Here is a 20,399-nt window from a genome sequence, read left to right as displayed (position 1 = left end):
GATGGTCTCATAATGCTTTTCCTTATCCCAAACTGTATGAACAAAGTCTAATTCTTTCAAAGTGGGCGTGGAGGGCCTGACCGTCATAAACTTAAAATAAAAATTTATTTACATCTTTTGTTTTTACATTATTTTCATTTCCTGTTATATCCCTTTCTCTCTCCCATGCAGAATGCCATTCCTTATAACAGAGAATAAAATAGAAATAGAAAAAAAAAGAGATAGTTTAGCAAAACACAACAAGTTAACCAAGACTGAGAGTACGTGGAGTGTTACATACCCATAGCTCTTCACTTCTGCAAGGCACAATGTAAAGTGCTTATCATATCTTTTCTTCAGAACCATTATAATAACACAACATTCAGTTCTGATTATATTCTTGTTCTTTCCATTTTTATTGTTGTGATCATTTTACATAGTTCTGTGGTTCTACTTATTTCATTTTGTATCAGTTCATATAAATCTTTGAAAAAATTAAGATTCACTTATGATAAAAATCCTAAAATATATATAATACATGAAAAACTCTTCTTAAATATGATCAAAACATATTAAAATGCAAGAGCCAGCATTCTTTGTAAATGAGAAATGTTAGATGCTTTTCTAGTACACACAAAGATGAATCAAGGAAGTCCACTCTACTCATGATTATTTGACATAGTTCTAAAGATAATAGATATCACAAGATGAGTGAAAATTCAAAGATATAAATGTGAACAAAGAAAAGAAAAAACTATCTTTAATTGTTGATAATGTGATGATGAAGTTTAAGGAAGCCTCAAAGAACTGAATTCATAAAATAGAGAATTTTTATACAGTAAACAAAAACTAGGGGTAAATGATAGAGAAATTCTATTCAAAATAACCACAAAATTCATAACAAAATATCTGAGAGTTAACTTATCAACACACAAATGAAATTTCTTAATATCATAAATTTGATTAGAGGTCATTGAGTCCAACCTCCTCATTTTATAGATAAGGAAACTAAAACCCACACAGACAAAGAGATTTGTTCAGTCACCCAGCTAGTAACCAAGATCTTATTGACTCTACGTCCAGCGTTCTAGGTATTATACTAAATACCATATCTTGTATATGTATATAACTACAAGGCACTCTTTACAGAAATAAAGGGGAACAAAGCATTTTAGGGACAGTCATTGATCATGGTTAGGCTTTTCCAATACAAATAAAAATAACAATGCTTCTGAAATTAATTTACCGATTTAATGTACTTGTGATACCCACACATATATATTATGCAAGAATTCAGAGAAAGGAGAATAACTCTGGATTAAAATAATGAGTGATGGCTTCATGGAGGAAGTAACCTTGAACTTTGGTCAGGAATTTAGATAGTCAAAAAAGGAAAGGAATTCAACATGAGGCTCTTACATCTAGGTTTTCTCTATTTCTACAAGAAGAGCTTATAGATATTAAATAGCAACAGTGAATGCCATACAGATGGAGTAGAGAGGACCTGTTATTGTTTGGGAGCTGAGATGTGACAGTGGTCAGAATCAAAGGATAATGGAAGCATTGAGGAGAACTGAATATTATTGAGGACTATAATATTTATCAGTAATATATGGCAATGGCAGCAGTGTGATTGAGGACTGCCTAGTGGTTGAATAAGTTGAATGGCTGAATAATAATATGTTAAATAAGTGGAGGATTTTGTTATCCTTTTTAATTTAGTTTCTTAGGATCTATGGCCATGGCAATGTCTAATTTTCAGGTGTTAGATAATAACTCCCAGAATAGTTTCAAGGATTCTAGATAGTAGTTCCCAGAATCCCAGACAGACAGGCCTGCTGAGGCTATACCATGAGATAAGGGGTGACATATTGTAATATTTACTATGCTTGCACAGAATGACGATATTGCTAGAGTTAACCTGTGTGAGCATTGCTATCTAGATGCCTTCTTTGTCTGTTGCCCTATAGAAGCAAGTGGGCACTGGTCAGTGATGGGGGAAAACCATGGGGCATTCATGGGGGAATCCATGAATAATGCACAGAGGAATGCATGTACCTGCCTCAATTGGCCCCCATTGAGGTTTGAGGAGATTTAGGGGAGTACATAAGTCGTGCCTGTCTTGATTGACCCCATCAAGAAATAGGGGTAGTTTCCCCCCTCCCCTTCTCACCAGCCCCTGTGAGAAAGTTGATTAGGGAATGCTGTAGGAGATGGTTCTTCCAGCAACCATTTGAGAAGACTAGACTAGAATAAAGTTGATCATTAACCCCTCTGAAGCTGCCTACCTGTCTGACCAGATCAAGAATGAACCTGTTGGAGACTGGAGTCTGAAACCTCCAGTGCCTCCTGTGTGTTATCTATGAAACAGTAAGATATCTCTGAGATAGCTTCCAGTACTTAGATTGTTTGATTCTGTGCCAGAGAAGGACCAGTGAATGAGTGGTAAGGTGGTAAATAAGAGCAGAGGAGGTGCTGAAAGGAATTCAAGACCCAGAGCTCAGACCTGAAAGCAAGTTTTGATTCTTCCCCTTAAAGAGGCCTTCAACACTGTAGATAAAAGTAGAGGTTCTAGAGGAAGGTGGAGATCCTCTGAAATGAGGACTGCACTATCTTGACTCTTTATTGACACCGACGTTGAGTCCTTTCTATACCTTTTATTGTGTAAAGGAAATTAGTCAATCAACAGGCATTTCTGAAGTGATTAGTATATAACTAGCACTTTGTTAGGCATTGAAGGCATTGAAAATATAAAGATAAAAAATTAAAAAAAAACCAACAACCCTTGATCTCAGGGCACGTCCATTCTATTGGAAGAGACAGTATATACATACATAAGTATGTTATACAAAATAAATACAAAGTGATTTAGAGAAGAAGTAATTGGGAAAATCAAGAAAATTTTCATAAGGAAGGCGGTGTTTCAGTTGAGTTTAAAAGAAATAAAGAAAAATTAAGTGAAACCTATTTCATATCTTGATATTTTGTGAGTCTGAATATTTGGAAGGGGAGCTGACAACCATAAATGGGAAATTGCTATATACTGACACAAGTTTTATCTGGAAAATGAGAGATTAATGAGGCTAACATATAGCCTTGGTGATGAGTTACAGATACTGACATTTCTGGGTTTTACCTCAATTGGAACAAAATAAGCCAGAGAGAAGTTGAAGAGCCCACAAAGTGTCTCTGGAGCTTTTGTGTCAGGAAGGAGTCTTTGACACAAGGGTTACATTCCGAAGATATCCTATTGAACCTTGCAATAAGGATCCATGAATGGTTGGCTCCATTTCTCGGAGTGAAGATTGTCTTGATTGGGTCATGGTATTCTTGTACGGCAGCAGAGCATATTTCGCTTACAGGTTCCAGAAACTGTTTCATCAGGTTTACATTTCCTGCGACACTTTCCTCTCCCAAGCCTGCATGTTGCACATATCCTATGCTCACCTACACTGAAAAAGAGATCTTTTGAGATCAGACATTCATTTATACCCTTCTAAGGTGCTGAAATTGGTTGGATGGGCAGAGGGAAAAAAGAAGGGTACATACAACTATGGCCACATGTTAGATGAGTCCACAGTTTGCACTGGATGCACTGGGACCCTCAAATTTACCAAGGAAGAAGATGATGTGGCTAGCTAGGTGGCATAGTACATAATAGAGCACTAGGCCTGGAGTCAGGAAGACAGAGTTCAAATCTGACCTCAGACACTTATTAGCTATGTGCCCCTGAATGAGGGTTGCCTCAGTTTCCTCATCTGTGAAATGAGCTGGAGGAAATGGCAAACCACTCCAGGAACTTTGCTAAGAGAACCCCAAATGGGAGTCATGAAGTCAGACTTGATTGAAATGACTGAACAACAACAAAAGATGATACAGTCTTTCTTTTCTTGAAGTTTACACTATAATGGGGGTAGATAAGATGAATAAAATTGAAAATGCTACCAAACTTAAATAGGAAAATAAAAAAATGATTAGCTACTTAGCTCCAGCTTTTTAAGAGATGCCTACAAAAATCGCAAAGTCTGCAGAGAAGTGAAAAACAGGCTTTAAACAAAGAAACAACATAGTACAGTGAAGAGTAAGTATAATTTGAAATTTAAGCACATAAAAAAAATTCAGTTGATCTAGGATGTGGTCTACATTTCCATGTATAGTTGAGGGAAGCTGGAAAGATCAGAAATGGGAGTTGAGGTTGAGGAACTGTGAGGCTAAAAGTATTTGAAGGAAAAAGGGCTTGGATGGATAAGCAGGCTAGGAGTAAGTCACTGAACTTATTAATTAGAAGAGAGAGTATCTAGGAGGTCTATAGGTGACATCAATAAAGATCTAGACAGAATGGGGTGAATCTAAAGAATTGTTGGTTCCTGAGTTATGGTGGCAGAAGAAAGGTCTAGAGGAGTCAGTGGGGACTGACATGTTAGGTTAGCGAATTTGAAATTGAAGGGATGCTGATCAGTTGGGGAATGGCTGATGATTGTGATGGAATATTATTGTACTATAAGAAATGATAAGCAGTATGTTCTCAGATCAACTTGGGAAGACTTACACAACCTGATGCAAAGTGAAATGAGCAGAATCAGGAGAATATTGTATAGAGTCACAGCAATATTATATGACTATCAACTGTGAATGAATTATTGGCTATTCTGAGCAATACAATGATCCAAGATAATTACAAAGAACTTAAAATGAAAAATGCTATCTGACTCCAGAGAAAAAATTGATAGGGTCTGAATGCATATTGAAGCATACTTTTTAAACTTTCTTGGTTTTTCTTGATTACTCTCTCTCTCTTTCTTCTTTTTAGGTCTGTTTTCTTTCACATGACTAATGTGGAAATATGTTTTGTGTGACTGCATATGTGTAAACTATATCGAATTGTTTGCCTTCTCAAAGGAGAAGAAGAGGAAAGGAAGAGAGGGAAAGAATTTGAAATTCAACATTTAAAAAAAAGAATGCTAAATGTTTTTACATGTAATTGGAAAAAAAATAAAAAAAAGAAGTTAACTTCTTTTATTGGATGTCAGGGGATATTAATTAAGAAGTAGTAGACCTTGTAGGGAGGAACAAGAGATATAGGAGAAAGCCAGGTTTCAGAAGAACCAGAGGATAAAAGAAACCTGTAAGCAAGAGTTCTAAAATCATAGGATCTAGAAGAATAGATTTAGAGCAGGAAAAGACCTCAGAATTTATCTAGTCCTGTCTCCTTATTTTATAGATCAGATAACTCAGAATTAGAGCAGTGAGTTGTTCAAGGTTATATTAATAGTAACTGTATCACCAGAATTTGGACTTAGGTCCTTTGAATCTTAATCTAAAGATTCTTCCACTGTAGCACAATAGAATTACAGAGTGAATAGTGGAATGATATGGTAGAGGAGAAGAGGGACTGGATAGGAATAGGGCTCTTTGTGAAGTGTAGCAGCCTCAGTTGAACTTTTTCACACTCAACACTGATACCCCAAGCTTTGATTTTCATCAGGTTAAAGCTGTTAAAATACTTTAAAAATCACATGGACAAAATACTTCATTAGAAATTCTACTTGGGGAGAAATATTGCCCAGTGTCCTAGCATAGGAGTTAGACAGCTGCCTGCCCCTGTCTCCAATAAACCAAGAAACTTTTGCCAGATAATCTCAAGTGCTAAATTATTTTATTTTATTTTAATTGAGTCTCCATGTGGCACAGTGGATAGTGTGCTAAACCGAGAGCTAGGAAGATTGGGGTTCCAAACCTAGATTTAATACTTACTAGTTGTATGGCCTCGGGAAAATCACTTTACCTCTCTGATCCCACATCTTATGGGGTCCTGTGGTTCCCATCTTGATCAGCTCTTACTATAAATGTCTATAACCTAAATCTCTAACATGGGATCTAAACTTAACCTCTAACCTAAACCTATAGCTCTAAATCTATAACCTGGGAAACAGGAAATCTGCCAGTAATCTGCTGTCCTTCCCACATAAGGCTCACCCATCTTCACTAAGGGCACAGATTTGGAATTAATTTATCTTTTCTTCCTAGGCCTGGTGAGAATCTCGCACATGAATCATCCACATTCTCTTGCATACTCTTCCTGGTGATCATTTGCATCCACCTATCTGATGAATGGTTAGTTACGGCAGAGGAGCTTGTGACTGTGGAGCAGAGACTTTTCTTTTGTGAAATGTTAAATGCCTGATGTAGGAATTGAAGGCTGGTTAGCATTATATTCTACCTGACTAAGAAAGACAGCCTAGAATACCATGGCCTAAGGAGTGAAGAGGGTATTTTGTGGAAGGTGGCATAAGATAACAGTTGGTAGTGGGGAATAGGAAGAAGGAAATAGCAGACCGGAGGAAGAGGAATGGCTTGGACTTTCCAGTATATGATCTTTCTGCCTCTAAACTGCCCCAAGATAGCACTTTTATGACTTTTAACAGTTCCTTAAACTCCCAGAGTCAAGATCAGGAAAGCTTTCAATACTGTGGTGTAGTGGAAAGAGAAATGGACCTGGAATCAAGAAAGTTTAATTAAAATCTTGCCCCCAATATTTACTAGCTGTATGACCCTGGATAAACCATGTTACCTCCTTCCATTCTGCCTCAGTTTCCCAATCCGTAGAAGGGAAATGATAACAATTGGACAGTTTAAGGATGTGATCCTGGCTAAGCCATTTCACAAGACTCTCCCCTACCTTCCCCTGCTTCATTTCTACAGTATATAAAGGGAGCAAAAAAGAGCTGGACAGGATCAATGCAGGGAAAGTGCTTTATAAAACTTGAAGAATTATAAAATGCATGAATTATTACTATTGAAATTTAAGGAACAGACAAAAAGGGAACTTACCTCCTATAGCTGGATAGTGTTCTTCAAGTCCTGCTTTGCAACCTAAAGTCAAAGCAAATATACGTGGCAATTAAATTAATTCCAAAAGTCAGTTTGGCACAGATGGTTGGGGGAAGGAAAAGATTATCTTATATTACATGCCTCACCCATACTCTGACTCTAAGGAGAGTCGGAATTCAAGGATGGAATCTAACTCTGGTCATAGGAGCCTTAGAACAGACAAGAAAAATGAGAGATCTGTTTTGGTTAAGACTATTTATCCACAGAGCACACCATCTCTGTTTCTCTGAAACAACTGGCATGCTTGGAGTAACTTCAAGGACTATTTGTTGCTGGCCTTCCATTTCCATAGAGTTTTCAATTGCCTTAGCCAGTGGGGCTCCCTTCTCTGCCCTGTAATATACCAGGATGAAACCCTTGTGAGATGAACTCTAGCAAGGACCATTTACCTGCTCTAATGAGAGCTTCTCTGTGTAAGACAGAACATCTTTGCAATCTTAATCGTAAGATCACAGATCCAGAGCTGGAAAGGGGCCTTAGGCATCATCTAGTCCAGCCTGCTTATTTTAGAAAATGTAGACCCAGAGAGCCCAAGGACACAAAGAGAAGTAGGTAGCCGAGGCAGGATTTGAAAACAATGCTCTGATGCTCATGCTCTTTACTGCCCTTTGCCTCATCAGGATTTCCTGAGTGAAGTTCCTTTACCTGAGGGAATTTGAATCAAAATGCAGATAATGGCAAAGAATAAGAAGAAAATCTTCCACATGGCTAAGGAGGATCCCTAAGGAGGAGAGGAATCAGCCGAGCAGATGAAGACCAGGTTCAAGTCCCTAGGATGGAAGCAAAGGGTGCCTTCTTTTATACTGGTAGTAAGGAGTAGAGGCTTGGAATGATGGTGTTTAACGAAGTGCAGCCAAAGGAAGCACATTTTCGTGCTCCATTGCCAAGGTCAAATGATGGTCACCAAGAGTTGAGCAATATTTAGTCTCAGCCCAGTGCTTTTTATCTTCCCACTGGTGAACTCAACAGTTCACTATGTGACTTGGAAAAAGTTACATGTTGTCTAAGGGCAGACCAGTTTCCTTCTTTGTCAATTGTTGGGGCTGGACTAGAAGATCTCTGAAATTTCTTCTAGTTTTAACTGTCTACGATTCTAAGTTATGCCAGACCAGCCATTGGAACCATTCATTCATTCATCATCTACTATATACAAGACACCATGCTTGATGAAAGGCAGAGGAGGAAGATACAAGGATAAATAAGACAAGCATTTTGACAAGTTGTCATTTTCTATATCATCGGTTTTTGTTTTTACAAATGGTAGATCCAACCTACAGGATCCAAGGAAAACTTCTAGTTTGTATGAATTAAGGGAGGTTGAGAGGAACATGAATCCTGATTATGTTGAAAATTATTTTTCTGTTTTATCCCTTCAATGACCCCCAAGACAGGAATCAACAGTACCATTGATTGTACTGGTGAAGAAATGTTTGTAAATTATGAATGGAGGAAAATACACCTAAGGAATGCTAATGCTTAAAGAGCCTCTTTCCTCTAAAAACTTATCACCAAACAGAAACAGCCTTCAGTGTATGCAGGACCTCATGGAGACCTTCGAGAAGTTTTTAATTTGACGGGGGAAGTAAAAAAGTCGGTAGGAACACGAGGAAGGGAGGGTAGGATAGATGTAGTAATCCCTCATGCTAGTAAAGGTTTTATATTTTTCAGGTCCCTTATCTCACTTGATTATAAAAATAAGACCTTTCAGTCAGGAAACACATTAACTTCATTTTACAGATGAAAAGAAAAAGGCCTCAGAGAGGATAAATGGCTTATCCTAGGTCACACGGCAAGTTAGTAGCAGGGCTAGGATTTAAATTCAGTTCATTTCACTGTAATGTGATGAATGTGCACAGAATCAGTGGTAGCTCTAGTATACCTGGGAAATGAGCTATTTTGAATCATTACTACACATTGATAGAGAGGTATGACATGAGTGGTACCAAGTTTTCAAAGAATTAGAATATAAGAAAATTCAGTTAATGTTAAAACCATATTTGAGAAACTTTTATGAGACCAATGGTTCCTCCAGTGTCTTGAAGTAGCTCAGTCTTCCATAAAACAATTAATTATTATCCTGGATGTAAGTATGGATTTATTGATTAATAAGTTTTCATTATTGGGATGACCAAAAAGTCAGACATTAGTGTATTCTGCACAGAAAGATACACACCAGCAGGATTTTGGCAGGAAATACAAGATTAGACAAACCATACTGCATGGCCCCTGATGTTGAGTGACTCTAATACTTTTACTCACATGGTACCAAGGAAGGCTAGAAGAGGAAAAGACCACTTAAGAACAATTCAATGGGGCAGGGATATTTGAATAGGAAGAGGGGAAAACTGATGACTTTCAGAAAATTTGAGTCATTTGGTGATAGTGTGGTTGAAATAATGTCTGCATGTGTGTAAGTAAATAAAAGAAAGGGAAGGAAGGGGAGTGGAAAGGGAAGAAATAAGCACTTATATAGTGCTTACTACATATATATATACATATATATATGTATATATATATATATATGTAGCACTGTGCTAACTGCTCTACACATATTTCATTGATCCTCACAACATCCCTGAAAGGTACGTGCCATTATTATCCTCATTTTACAGTGGAGAAAACTGAGGCAAAGAGACAGAAAAAAGGTTAAGGACCTCTGCTCTAGATCAATCATTTTCAGATTCCCTTGAGACATATCACTGATATAGATTAATATGCTCTCATGGGGTTTGTCAGACTGACTCTGGTCAAAATTATGACAATTGATACTCTTATCTTCCCTTCTTATTTTTCAGCATTCACATTTTCTGCTTTCCATTCAATGATAAATTTATTCAGAAAATATTTGTTGAGCTCTGATGTATGATGGACACTGCAAGAGATACAGACATCAACGACACAGGATTCCCAATGCTCTGTCATTCAGGTTCATAGTTATGGACTCATTCTTCTCTGTTCCCACATAACCAATAAGTTTCAAAGTCCCATCTATTCTATCTCCATAATATCCATTGTATCCATCTCTTTCCCTCCACTCACAGGTTGAGGAACTACTAACTAAAGTTCCTGTTCTCACATTGCCTCTTTTCTGGACTGTTCTAATAGCCTTCTAAATGATATTTCTGCCTCTAGTCTCTCCCTTCTCCAGTCCACTCTCCACGTAGCTACCAAAATAATCTTCCTATGGCAGATGTTTGAACTTGTCTCTCTCATACTCAAATATCTTTAGCGGTTCTCAGTTGTCTCTGGGATAAAATATCAACTTTTTGTGTAGAATTGAAGACCCTTTTCAATCTGACCTTCCATTACCCTAAGAGTATAGTCTCAAATTGACTGCCCTTGATGAAAGCTATAATGTAGTCAAATGAACCGACTGGTTGTTACTTGAACTTGACATGCCTCACTCTATGTGAAGGGTACAAACATTGACTCTAGAGTGCTAGACTTTGTTACAGGACAGCCAGGACACTATGAGGCACGAGGAAAGAAGGAGGACAAGTGAGAAGTCACCTAATGCAAAAGTTTGCTGCTCTCTAAATTTTGGTGCACTAGGGCAAAGAGCTACCTCACCTTAGCTGTATATAGCTTTGAAGCACATTGCTTTAATCTGACTGTATGTCATAGAGCATTTGCAAGGGCTGCTGGCAAAGCATGGAACACACTCTCTCCTTATTTTTGCTGCCATCTCTCCTCCTCCTGCTCCCCCTTGCCCAATTTGCTAGTGCTTTTTCCTCCTCAGATTTTCCTAGAGGATTTTGATTTCCCCTTTGTTTCCCATTATCTCTCCCAGTAAAATATAAGATCTTTTAGGAAAGACATCATGTTATTTCTTAGGGTGGTTAGATCACAGTGCCCTGTGTACATACAAGTTACTTTATAAATTTTTAGATTGAATTGAACTCCTTTTCAAGGGAAATTGATGTCTTAGAGTATGAGACAAAAAAGATGATTTAAAGATAATCTAGGCCAGGGGTGGGGAACTTGCAGCCCCAAGTCCACATGTAGCTCTCTAGGTCCTCAAGTACAGCCCTTTGAATGCAAACTTTGCAGAACAAAACCCCTTAATAGAAGAATTTGTTCTGTAAAACTTGGACTCAGTCAAAGGGCGATATCCAAGAACTTAGGAAGTCACATATGGTCTCAGCTGCGTAGGTTCCCCTTGATCTAGGCCAATCCCTTTCATTTTGCAGATACAATAGCTAAAATACTTGTCCAGGATCAGACAGCTAAATTTGTAGAAAAATCAAGACCAGAACCCAGATGTCCTGACTCTCCGTTTGAAGATTTTCTTATTATTTTGTATTGTCTCTTATTAATATCCTCATGTGAATAAGCTTAATACATTACTGCTTTTTTGGGAAAATCTGATTTCTCTTGAAGACCCAGAGTAAGCAAGGCTCCTGGAGCACTGAGATAACATTAAATACACAGATTGTATGGTGAACTGGTGACCCGGTCAAATCTAACTTAAAGACTCAGAGGATGTCCTCAGGTATATTGGATAGTTTCTCTTTGGAGGACACAGGGAATAAATGATACTGACAAGACTGACACAGGATCATAGGACTATAGATTAGAGTTGAAAGAGCTCTTAAAGGTCACATAGTCCATAATTTTATAGATGATGAATTGAGGTTCAGATAAGTTAATTGATGTCCAATGTCATCCATGTGCTAAATTGCATGGCTAGGATTAGAACCCAATTCTTTTTCACTGTACTACACATTTTCTTTATACTTCTTGAGGACTGAATGCCTGTAATCATTGTGTGATTTTACCGTTGTCATACAGCAGGGAAGGCAGCTAGGTGGCACAGTGGAAAAAGCACTGGATCTGGACTCAGAAAGATTCATCTTCCTGAGTTCAAATCTAGGTTCAGACACTTACTATCTGTGTGACCTTGGCCAAGTTACTTAACCTTGTTGGCTTCAATTTCCTCATCTGTAAAATAAGCTGGAAATGGTAAGTCACCCCAATGCCAAGAACACCCCAAATAGGATCATGAAGAGTTGGACATGACTGAAACAACTGAACGATAAGAACAATAATGGGAGGGGAACCCAGCAAAATGAATCTCTAATGGTGAAATTTTAGATACTGTGTTACTCAGATCTGGGAGATATTTAGGGAATTACAGTAAGTCACGCAGTCAGTACTTCAAATCAAATTATAAAGATGACTATAAACTCTAACTATTCCTACCTGCTTCTTGGGCTGATCTTAGGATGGTGTCGTGCAATGATACATGAAATTATACTGATTTTGTCACCAAGTACTGCTCTTCCTGTGCGCTAAATGTTGTGGCAAGGCTCTAGGAAGCAGAAAGCTGAGAAAGGAAGTTCCAATACTGGGTATTGCAAATGGTGCTTACTGAATTCACTCTAGGCCCTCCTTTTTTGTAAATAGTATTTTATTTTTTCCAATTACAAGTAAAGATAGTTTTCAACATTCATTTTTTATAAGATTCTGAGTTTCAAAATTTTTCTCCCTCCTTCTCTCCTTTTCTCCCTTCCCCCTCCCCAAGACAGTGAACAATCTGATAATAGGTTATATATGTATAATCATTTAAATATATTTCCATGTGTGTCATGTTGTAAAAGAAGAAACAGAACAAAAGGGGAAAGTCACAAAAAAGAGTGTGCTTCGATCTGCATTGAGACACCATAATTCTTTCTCTGGGTGTTCAAGGAGCACTTCTTTAGAAATAGCCAGGTATATGTCTTTAGGATCAACTAGGTCTAATAATTAGCAGTAATCTAGGCTATAAATTTTATTTTCTTGTAAGATATTTTCTTTTTCTAAAATTACATTAAATGAAAATTTTGAGTTCCAAATTCTCTCTCTCCCTCCTTCTCCACCTCCCTCCCTGAGAAGGCAAGTAACATAATGTAAATGGTCAGTCATGCAAAACATATTTCCATATTAGCCATTGCAAAAGAAAACACATGGTCTACGAATTTTCATTATGCAGAAGGCAACGGATGGATTACTGGCTCAGGACAAACAGGGAAGAGGAAGAGGAGTCAAACTCTTTGATTTTTGAACCAAGCATCCCAAAGTGCCTATCCCTTTCTGGCAAGGTTAGTTGCCTTTAGGAAAGTTTGAATTCAAAGAAGATAGCATTACTTCTGTTTGCTAAAGATCAAGGAGTTGATGGAATCCCAGAACCACAGATTCTCATTTGTACTATTTCATTAACCTTTATTCTCTTAGGACAGGAAATGAAAAAAAGATCTTTATGACTACAATTGTATTCTTGGCTAAATGTTTTAGATGATTCATTCATTCATTCATTCATTCATTCATTCATTCATTCATCCATTCATTCATTCGACATGCATTTATTAGACACAGTGCTATGAATTGAGAATATAAAGAAAAAAGGAAATTTGTCTTCAAACAGCTTATGTTCTACTTGGGAGAAACACATGAATACAGATAAGAAAATATGGAAAATGAATGCAAAGTAATTTCTAGGGATGAGGGTAAAGAGAGCACTGGCAAAGTGGAGTATCAGGATAGAACTCTTGTTCTTCCTTTTTTTTTTTTTTTTTAATATTTTTCCCAATTCTAAGTAAAAACAATTTTAGCCTTCGTTTTTTTTATTATAATTTTGAGTTCCAAATTCTCTCTCTTCATCCCTTCCCTCCCCCATCACTGAGAAGGCGAACAATTTAATGAAGGTTATATATGTGCAGCCATGTAAAACATATTTCTGTATTAGTCATATTGTGAAAGAAAACAGACCAAAAAAACTACAAGAAAAATGAAGTTTTAAAAAAATGCTTCAATCTACATTTAGATTCCATTAGTTCTTTCTCTGGAGGTGGATAATGTTTTTCATCAAAAATCTTCAGAATTGTCTTGGATTTTTGTATGGCTGGGAATAGCTGAGTCATTCATAGTTCATCCCTGTAAATATTGTTATTACTGTGAATAATGTTCTCTTGGTTCTGCTCACTTCACTTTGTAACAGTTTATGTAAATCTTTCTAGGTGTTTTCTGAAAGCATCTTGCTCATCATTTCTTATAACACAATAATACTTCGTTGCAATCGTATACCACAACCTGTTCAGCCATTGCCTAATTAATGGGTATCCCTTTGATTTCCAATTCTTTGCTACCACAAAAAGAGCAGCTATAGTGCATTTTCCCACTTTTTATTATCTCTTTGGGATACAGAAAGGTACGCACAGTTTGATAGCCCATTGGGAATAGTTCAAATACTCGCCAGAATGGTTGGATCAGTTCACAATGCCATCAACAGTGCATTTGTGTCCCAATTTTCCTACAACATTTTCTCATTTCTCTTTTCCATCCGTATTAGCCAAATTGATAGATATGAGGTGGTAACTAAGAGTTGTTTTAATTTGTATTTCTCTAACCAACAGTGATTTAGAGCATTTTTCATATGAGTGTAGATAGTTTTGATTTCATCTGAAAACTGCCTGCTCAATTCTTTGACCATTTATCAACTGGGAAATGGCCTTGCAATATTATAGTTTGACTATATTATTGTCAATATTATAATGGAGTCAATAAGTTTGACTCCATTTTCTATATATTCAGGAAATGAGACCTTTATCAGAGAAACTTGCTGTAAAATCCTCCCCCCACCCCAATTTTCTGCTATTCTTTTTATATTGGCTGCTTTGGTTTTGTATGTGAAAAAAGAATTTAATGTAATCAAAATGATCCATTTTGCATCTCATAATGCTGCCTCTCTCTTATTTGGTAATAAATCCTTCCCTTATCCATAGACCTGAGAGGTAAACTGCTTCATGGTCCCTCAGTTTGCTTATGATATCACCATTCATGTCTAAATCATGTACTCATTTTGACCTTATCTTTGTATACAGTGTGGGGTTTTGGTCTGTACCTAGTTTCTGCCAAACTGCTTTCCAGTTTTCCCAGAAGTTTTTATCAGTTAGTGAGGTCTTGTCCAAAAAGTCCGGATGCTTGCATTCATCAAACACAAGATTACCATGATCATTTCCTCCTGCTTATTGTATAGATAATCTGTTCCATCTATTCACTGTTCTATATCTTTAAGGCTCTTGTTTTAACCCTTGAAGAAAGCTAGAGATTCCAAGCATGGGGGCTGCCTGTGCAAGGGCATAGATACAGGAAATGGAATGTCCTGTTCAGTCATTCTTTTAATGGAAGAAAGGAAACAAGCCTTAATTAACTGCCATGGGTCAGTGCTAAGTGCTTGCAAATGCTATCTCATTTGATTCTCGCAAAGAGGCAGGTACTACACCCACATTACAGTTGAGGAAACTGAGGCAAACACAGATGAAATGATTTGCTCAGGGTCACAGACCTAGCAAGTATCTGTGGTTAGATTTGAACTCAGATGTTGGCTCTAGGCCCAGTGCTCTATCCACTACACCATTTAAGCTGCCTCTGATACGGATAACAGATTGGTAGGAAGATAAGTGTGCAGGAGAATAATGAATTTAAGAGTCTTTAAGCTGTAGTACTTGCCCCTTTTCTTTTTCAAGCCAAAGTCCGCTCTATGAAATGTCCTATTTTGTTCAAGCGAATTCTTACTACTCATCCTGTCTTTAGGCCACAGAACTGAGAAACACGGAATCCCTTTCATACCTGAATGGAGAATGATCTGTGTTGGGGGTGGAAGCTCAATTCCATGTGGACAGTCTCGGGCGGGTAAAGGTGGGAACTTCTAAATCTTAGAGTTCTCATGAGGCCCCCCAGAAAACAGCAGGGAATCGAGGAGTGAGACCAAGCTATCTCGTGTATTTCCGCCTCTTCCCGTGAGAAACGTGATGGGAGAGAGCTCTCCCCGCTCTCGAGATTGGCCCGGGTCTGGGCACACCTATTGTTATCTAACAGGCACGGTATTCAGGTGCAAACTATGCGGCTGGAGAGCTTAATTAGGGTCAGGAAAGCCTGAAGGCGCTCTTAGAGCTGAGGGGCCCTTACAGGACAGAAGGCCCCTCTTCCTTCTCTCTTCGCTCTTCCCTTCCCCCTCTCTCCCCACTTACACTTCTACTTCCAATCTCTTACCGTAAGATCTTGCCTCCTTGGGAGATTTCTCTCTCCCTCCTAAGGAAGAGCTCCCCCTGCACATGTAACCAGGACCCTGAATAAAGCCTAACCCTTGTTCGACTCCGGAAAGTCTCTTCTCTCATACGTTTATCTGGTTTGGCCAACCGAAGACCTGGGACAGGTAAGGTAAGACTCAGGTAGCCCTCAGGCCTCTAGGCCTGGCAGATCTGGAAAGGGAAAAAGACTGTAAGTAGTCAGAGCAATCAAGAGGCTATCCTGATAGTCTAGGCAAGAGGTAATGATGCCTTGCTTATGGTGAATGTGGTACAAATGCAAAAGAGGGGACAAATAGGGAAGTAGAACTAAGGAAACTTAGCAGTTTATTGGGTTTAGAGGTAGTCATTGAAAGTAAAAAGTTGAGGATGTCTCCTAGCTTGTGAACCTGAGGGACTGGGCAGATGGTACCTTCATAAGTAATCAGGAAATTAGGAGGTGGAGGGAGGGAGGTCATAGATGCAAGATAAAGTTCTGCTTTGGACATGTTGAGTTTGAGAAGACTATGAGACATCTAAATAGAGCAGCCAGCAGCTGAAGATGTACACTAGAGTGTAGGAGGGAGACACAATCATGTCTCCCCAATGCACTCCATCCAACTGCCACCCCATCTTTCTGTGACTCCTGTTGCTTTTAGGATAAAGTACAAACTCTCATCTTTGCCATTTAAAACCTTATAGAAGATGGTTCTAACCCTGTGGTCAAATTCAAATGTAGAAGGGATGGTAAACTGTACATAAAAATCCCTATGGGAGCCATATTGAGTTAGAAAACCACATATTAACATTATCTATATTCTATTATATTTTTATTAAATATTTCCCAATTGTATTTTAATATGTTTCAGCATATTGGGATGTCTTGTCAGTCACAATACAGCCTACTGGCCACTTTTGACAACTCTGCTCCAGCAGAGGTTTATTTTTTCCTTTCTTTTTCAATTTAATTTTTAAAATTATGAACTTAAACATCAACAAATATGAACACTTCAATATACAAGGAACATTAAAAGAGGATTGAATATGAAGCTATGCACTATTTTATAGTTTGTAAAAATATTACATTTAGTACATTAGTAATGAACTGCCCTACTTGCCTTTGTTTCCTTCTGAACTTTTTTGCTTTTTTGAATGTTTATTATTTTAATGTTTCAGCAATACTACTTTTTTCTTGTTTTCTTTTTGTTGCATCACTATTACTACCCACCAATTCCTTCTGTACAGTGCTTAACAGGATCTTTACAACCAGCAGTAGAAGACATTCCTTGCAATGGGTCTAGTCAAAAACCCCAAATCCCTCTAATAACCTTGTCTGAAAATGTCTCATTCTGCTCTGTTTGTCACTCTGCCAAGAGGAAGGAATTATACTTAATCATTACTCTTCTCAAGTCATTATTGGTCATTGTTATAATAAATTCTTAAGTTTTTCAAATTCAGTTTCCTTTTGATCATTTCAATTCTTATCAATCAACAAATATTTATTAAGCATTTAAAATGTACCAAAGCACTGTGTTAGGTTTTAGGGATGCAAATAAAAAGAACAAATAATGCCTGCACTTAAGGAGACTCCATTCAAATAGGAGCGACAAGAAGTACACTTGTTAACCTATGTGCAAATATGACATAAAATGATTGTGAATAAAAACAAATATATAAAACACTTTAATGTAAAGTAGAGAGAAAGAGCACCAGCAATCTGGGGAATGAGGAAAGACTTTAAGCAGAAGTTATAACTTGAGCTGTGGATTAAAAGAAGAGAAGGGCTGTTTGAAGTGGAGGTAAGAAGGGAGTCTGTTCCAGGGATGAGAGATGTCCAGAGCAATGACAGAAAGACATGTGATGGAGTATCCTGCTTTCACTCATTTTAATCTGTCTCAGTGTAATGGGAGTTAAAAATTTTCCCTGTCCATTGATAGGCCTTGGAGGAAACTTGTTTTGTATGGGGGCCTAGATCTTTTGCTTATTGCTGGTGAGGCACTGGGTCATGAGAGGTTGTACCCTCTGGCTCTGAAAGGAGTATATATATATATATGTGCTCTGAGGTGAAGTTTTGTTTTGGGGCTTAGTTTTTGGAAGAAAGTTTGTGTGCCAGATGAGACTCTGGGTAGCAGTTTTAAGAAGCCCCTGGCTTTGAAAACCCAGATGTTGGTGCTTCTCTTGTAATGATGGACGTATTGCCTACAGTCAGACAATTGGAAGCCCGGTCTGTTGGTCCTGCTTGTATTTTCTCTGTTGGTATATGTGTTTGATTAAAGTGATTTTTGACTCCTCAAAAGTTGCTTTCCTTTTAGAAAAACAAATCTAGGAAGGTGTGCAGCAGACCCTCTTGTGTATGTTGGAGTGCTTACTGCTATACTCAGTCTATCCAAGTCTTTCCATGTTTCTCTGAATTTGTCCTTTAGGCAATTCTTAGAGTGAAATAATATTTCATTACATTCACACATTACAATATGTATAGTTATTCCTCAGTTGGTGGACATCCATTTTGTCTCATTTCTTTGGCTATAACAAAAAGTATATTGCTATTGCTAATAATGATGATAAGAATAATAGTTAATATTTATATAGTTCATACTATGTGTCAGGAACTATGTTAAGTGCTTTACAATTGTTATCTCATTTTATGCTCACAATATGCTTGGGAAATAGATGTAATGATTATCCCCATTTTACAGATGAGGAAATTGAGACAAAAAAGGTTAAATGATTTTCCCAGAGTCACATAGCTAGCAAGTGTTAGACTGGATTTGTGTTGGGTCTTCCTGACTGTAGATCTGTTGCTTTATCAACTGTGCCATCATACTACTATTAATATTTTTTATAATATATCTTTTTTGTGTGCCTTTGTCTTCTTTGGGGTGCAGGGTTATTGATGACATCATTTGGTCAAAGGCTATGTACAATTTAGTGACTTTGGATGTGTAGCTCTCAATTGCTTCTCAAAATGGTTGAATCAATACAAAGCTTCAATAACAACGCTTATCCACTCACCACTCTTCCAACATCTGTCATTTTCCTTTTCTGTTATAGTTGACAATCTGATGAGTGTAAGTTGGAACCTTAGAGTTGTTTTAACTTGCTTTATACTGATTAAGAATTTGGAACATTTAAAAAATATGATCATGATAGCTTGCATTCTTCCTTTTTAAAATTACCTTTTCATATCTTTTGACCATTTATCTATTGGGGAATGGCTCTCTACCTTTGCAGGGTTGTTACATATTAATCTTCCTAATACACTCTATGCTTTAGCAAAGCTGGTCTACCCTGCTTTCTGATCTCCAAACATGACATTGCATCTCCTGTTACTATGATTTTTCATATTCTATTTCCATGCCTAGAATGCTGTCCCTCCTTGTCTCTGCTTCTTGAAACCCCTAAATCCCATCAAGGTTTAGCTCAAATGCCACTCCTTTCTAAAGACCTTTCCTGATCACCCTCAATAGATATTTCCATTCTCAAGTGATTATGTTTATTTTGCTTATAACCTGCATTCATTTAGAGTTAAACATGTGTCTCTTTTCAGGATCTAGGTTTCTTGAAGACAGATTGCCTCGATTTTATATTTGTGTCCCCAATATCTACCACACAGTAGGGACAGGAATTAGCAATGGACCTATGATTTCTAACTGTTCTAGGAAACTCTTTCCCCCATTGTAACTTGCAAGTCTTAGAAGGAGCTGCCTGGGGTACTGAGAAATGGAATAACTTGCTTATCTTCACAAAGCCACTATGTGTCAGAGACAGAACTTAATTTCTTCTCTGTGCCACATAGTAGGTTGTTTCTTCTGACTACTAAATTTCTCTTTAAAAAGCATGTATTCATTATTCTTTACTTTTTTTAAATCTCCTACTCTCTCCTCATCCAAACTCTTATGATCTGGCTTCCTCTCCCACGACTGTGCTGAAATACTTTTTTTCTAACATCACCGGTGATCTCCTAATTGTCATATCAAAGGTTTCTTTTCAACTCTTATTCTCCTTGATCCCTCTGTAGCATTTGACTATGGATCACCCACTTCTACTGAGTACTGCTGAATACTCTCTCTCTCACTTTGGTTTAAGAGATGTTTTCTCTTACCTTTTGTTCCACTCTTTGGTTTATCGTTCTTTTCCCAAATCCTTCACATGACTGTTTTTCAAGGATCTTTCCTTGTTCATTTTCCCTTCATACAACATTTTATTTTCCTTGGATATGTTATCCACTCATAGAATAAGAGAATTTTAGAAAGAACTCAGAGGCCATCTAGTCCAACTTACACCTGACTGAAAAATATCTTTACAATATTCCCAACACTCCCTTCTTTCCCCCAAAGGAATTCATTTCTACATGAAAGGATTTCATTTCTTAATAATTAATCACTTCCCACCAAGTTATATCCTCCCCATTCCAGTGATTCTGAGGTCCTGAGTTGTCAGTATTTGAATCTCATTCTCCATCTCCTGATGCCTGTTCTCTTATTC

At 37.6% G+C, this 20,399-nt stretch overlaps 1 protein-coding gene across 1 annotated transcript; it reads right to left on the bottom strand.

Annotated features, from left to right (window-relative positions):
* Positions 1-406: 406 nt before the first annotated feature.
* LOC140519061 (beta-defensin 105A-like) lies at positions 407-7,787 on the bottom strand. Its single transcript, XM_072631753.1, has 3 exons — positions 7,516-7,787; positions 6,811-6,852; positions 407-3,426 (listed from the first exon to the last, which is right to left on the bottom strand). Exons 1-3 carry the CDS (start codon positions 7,574-7,576, stop codon positions 3,299-3,301), a joined length of 231 nt encoding a protein of 76 aa, XP_072487854.1. The 5' UTR covers positions 7,577-7,787; the 3' UTR covers positions 407-3,298.
* Positions 7,788-20,399: the final 12,612 nt, after the last annotated feature.

This window comes from Notamacropus eugenii, chromosome 1 (genome assembly GCF_028372415.1).
Source record: "Notamacropus eugenii isolate mMacEug1 chromosome 1, mMacEug1.pri_v2, whole genome shotgun sequence".
Lineage (NCBI taxonomy): Eukaryota > Metazoa > Chordata > Mammalia > Diprotodontia > Macropodidae > Notamacropus > Notamacropus eugenii.
The sequence above is the reverse complement of the archived record's forward strand: the minus strand, read 5'-3'. Positions and strand labels throughout refer to the sequence as shown.

What these genes read in the sequence shown, in the direction of transcription:
- LOC140519061 (XM_072631753.1), bottom strand. Translation starts at nt 7,576, where the DNA reads ATGTGGAAGATTTTCTTCTTATTCTTTGCCATTATCTGCATTTTGATT. An exon ending in TTTGATTCAAATTCCCTCAG is followed by an intron (nt 6,853 to 7,515) that starts GTAAAGGAACTT and finishes CTTTGACTTTAG; the next exon opens with GTTGCAAAGCAGGACTTGAA. An exon ending in ACACTATCCAGCTATAGGAG is followed by an intron (nt 3,427 to 6,810) that starts GTAAGTTCCCTT and finishes TTTTCAGTGTAG; the next exon opens with GTGAGCATAGGATATGTGCA.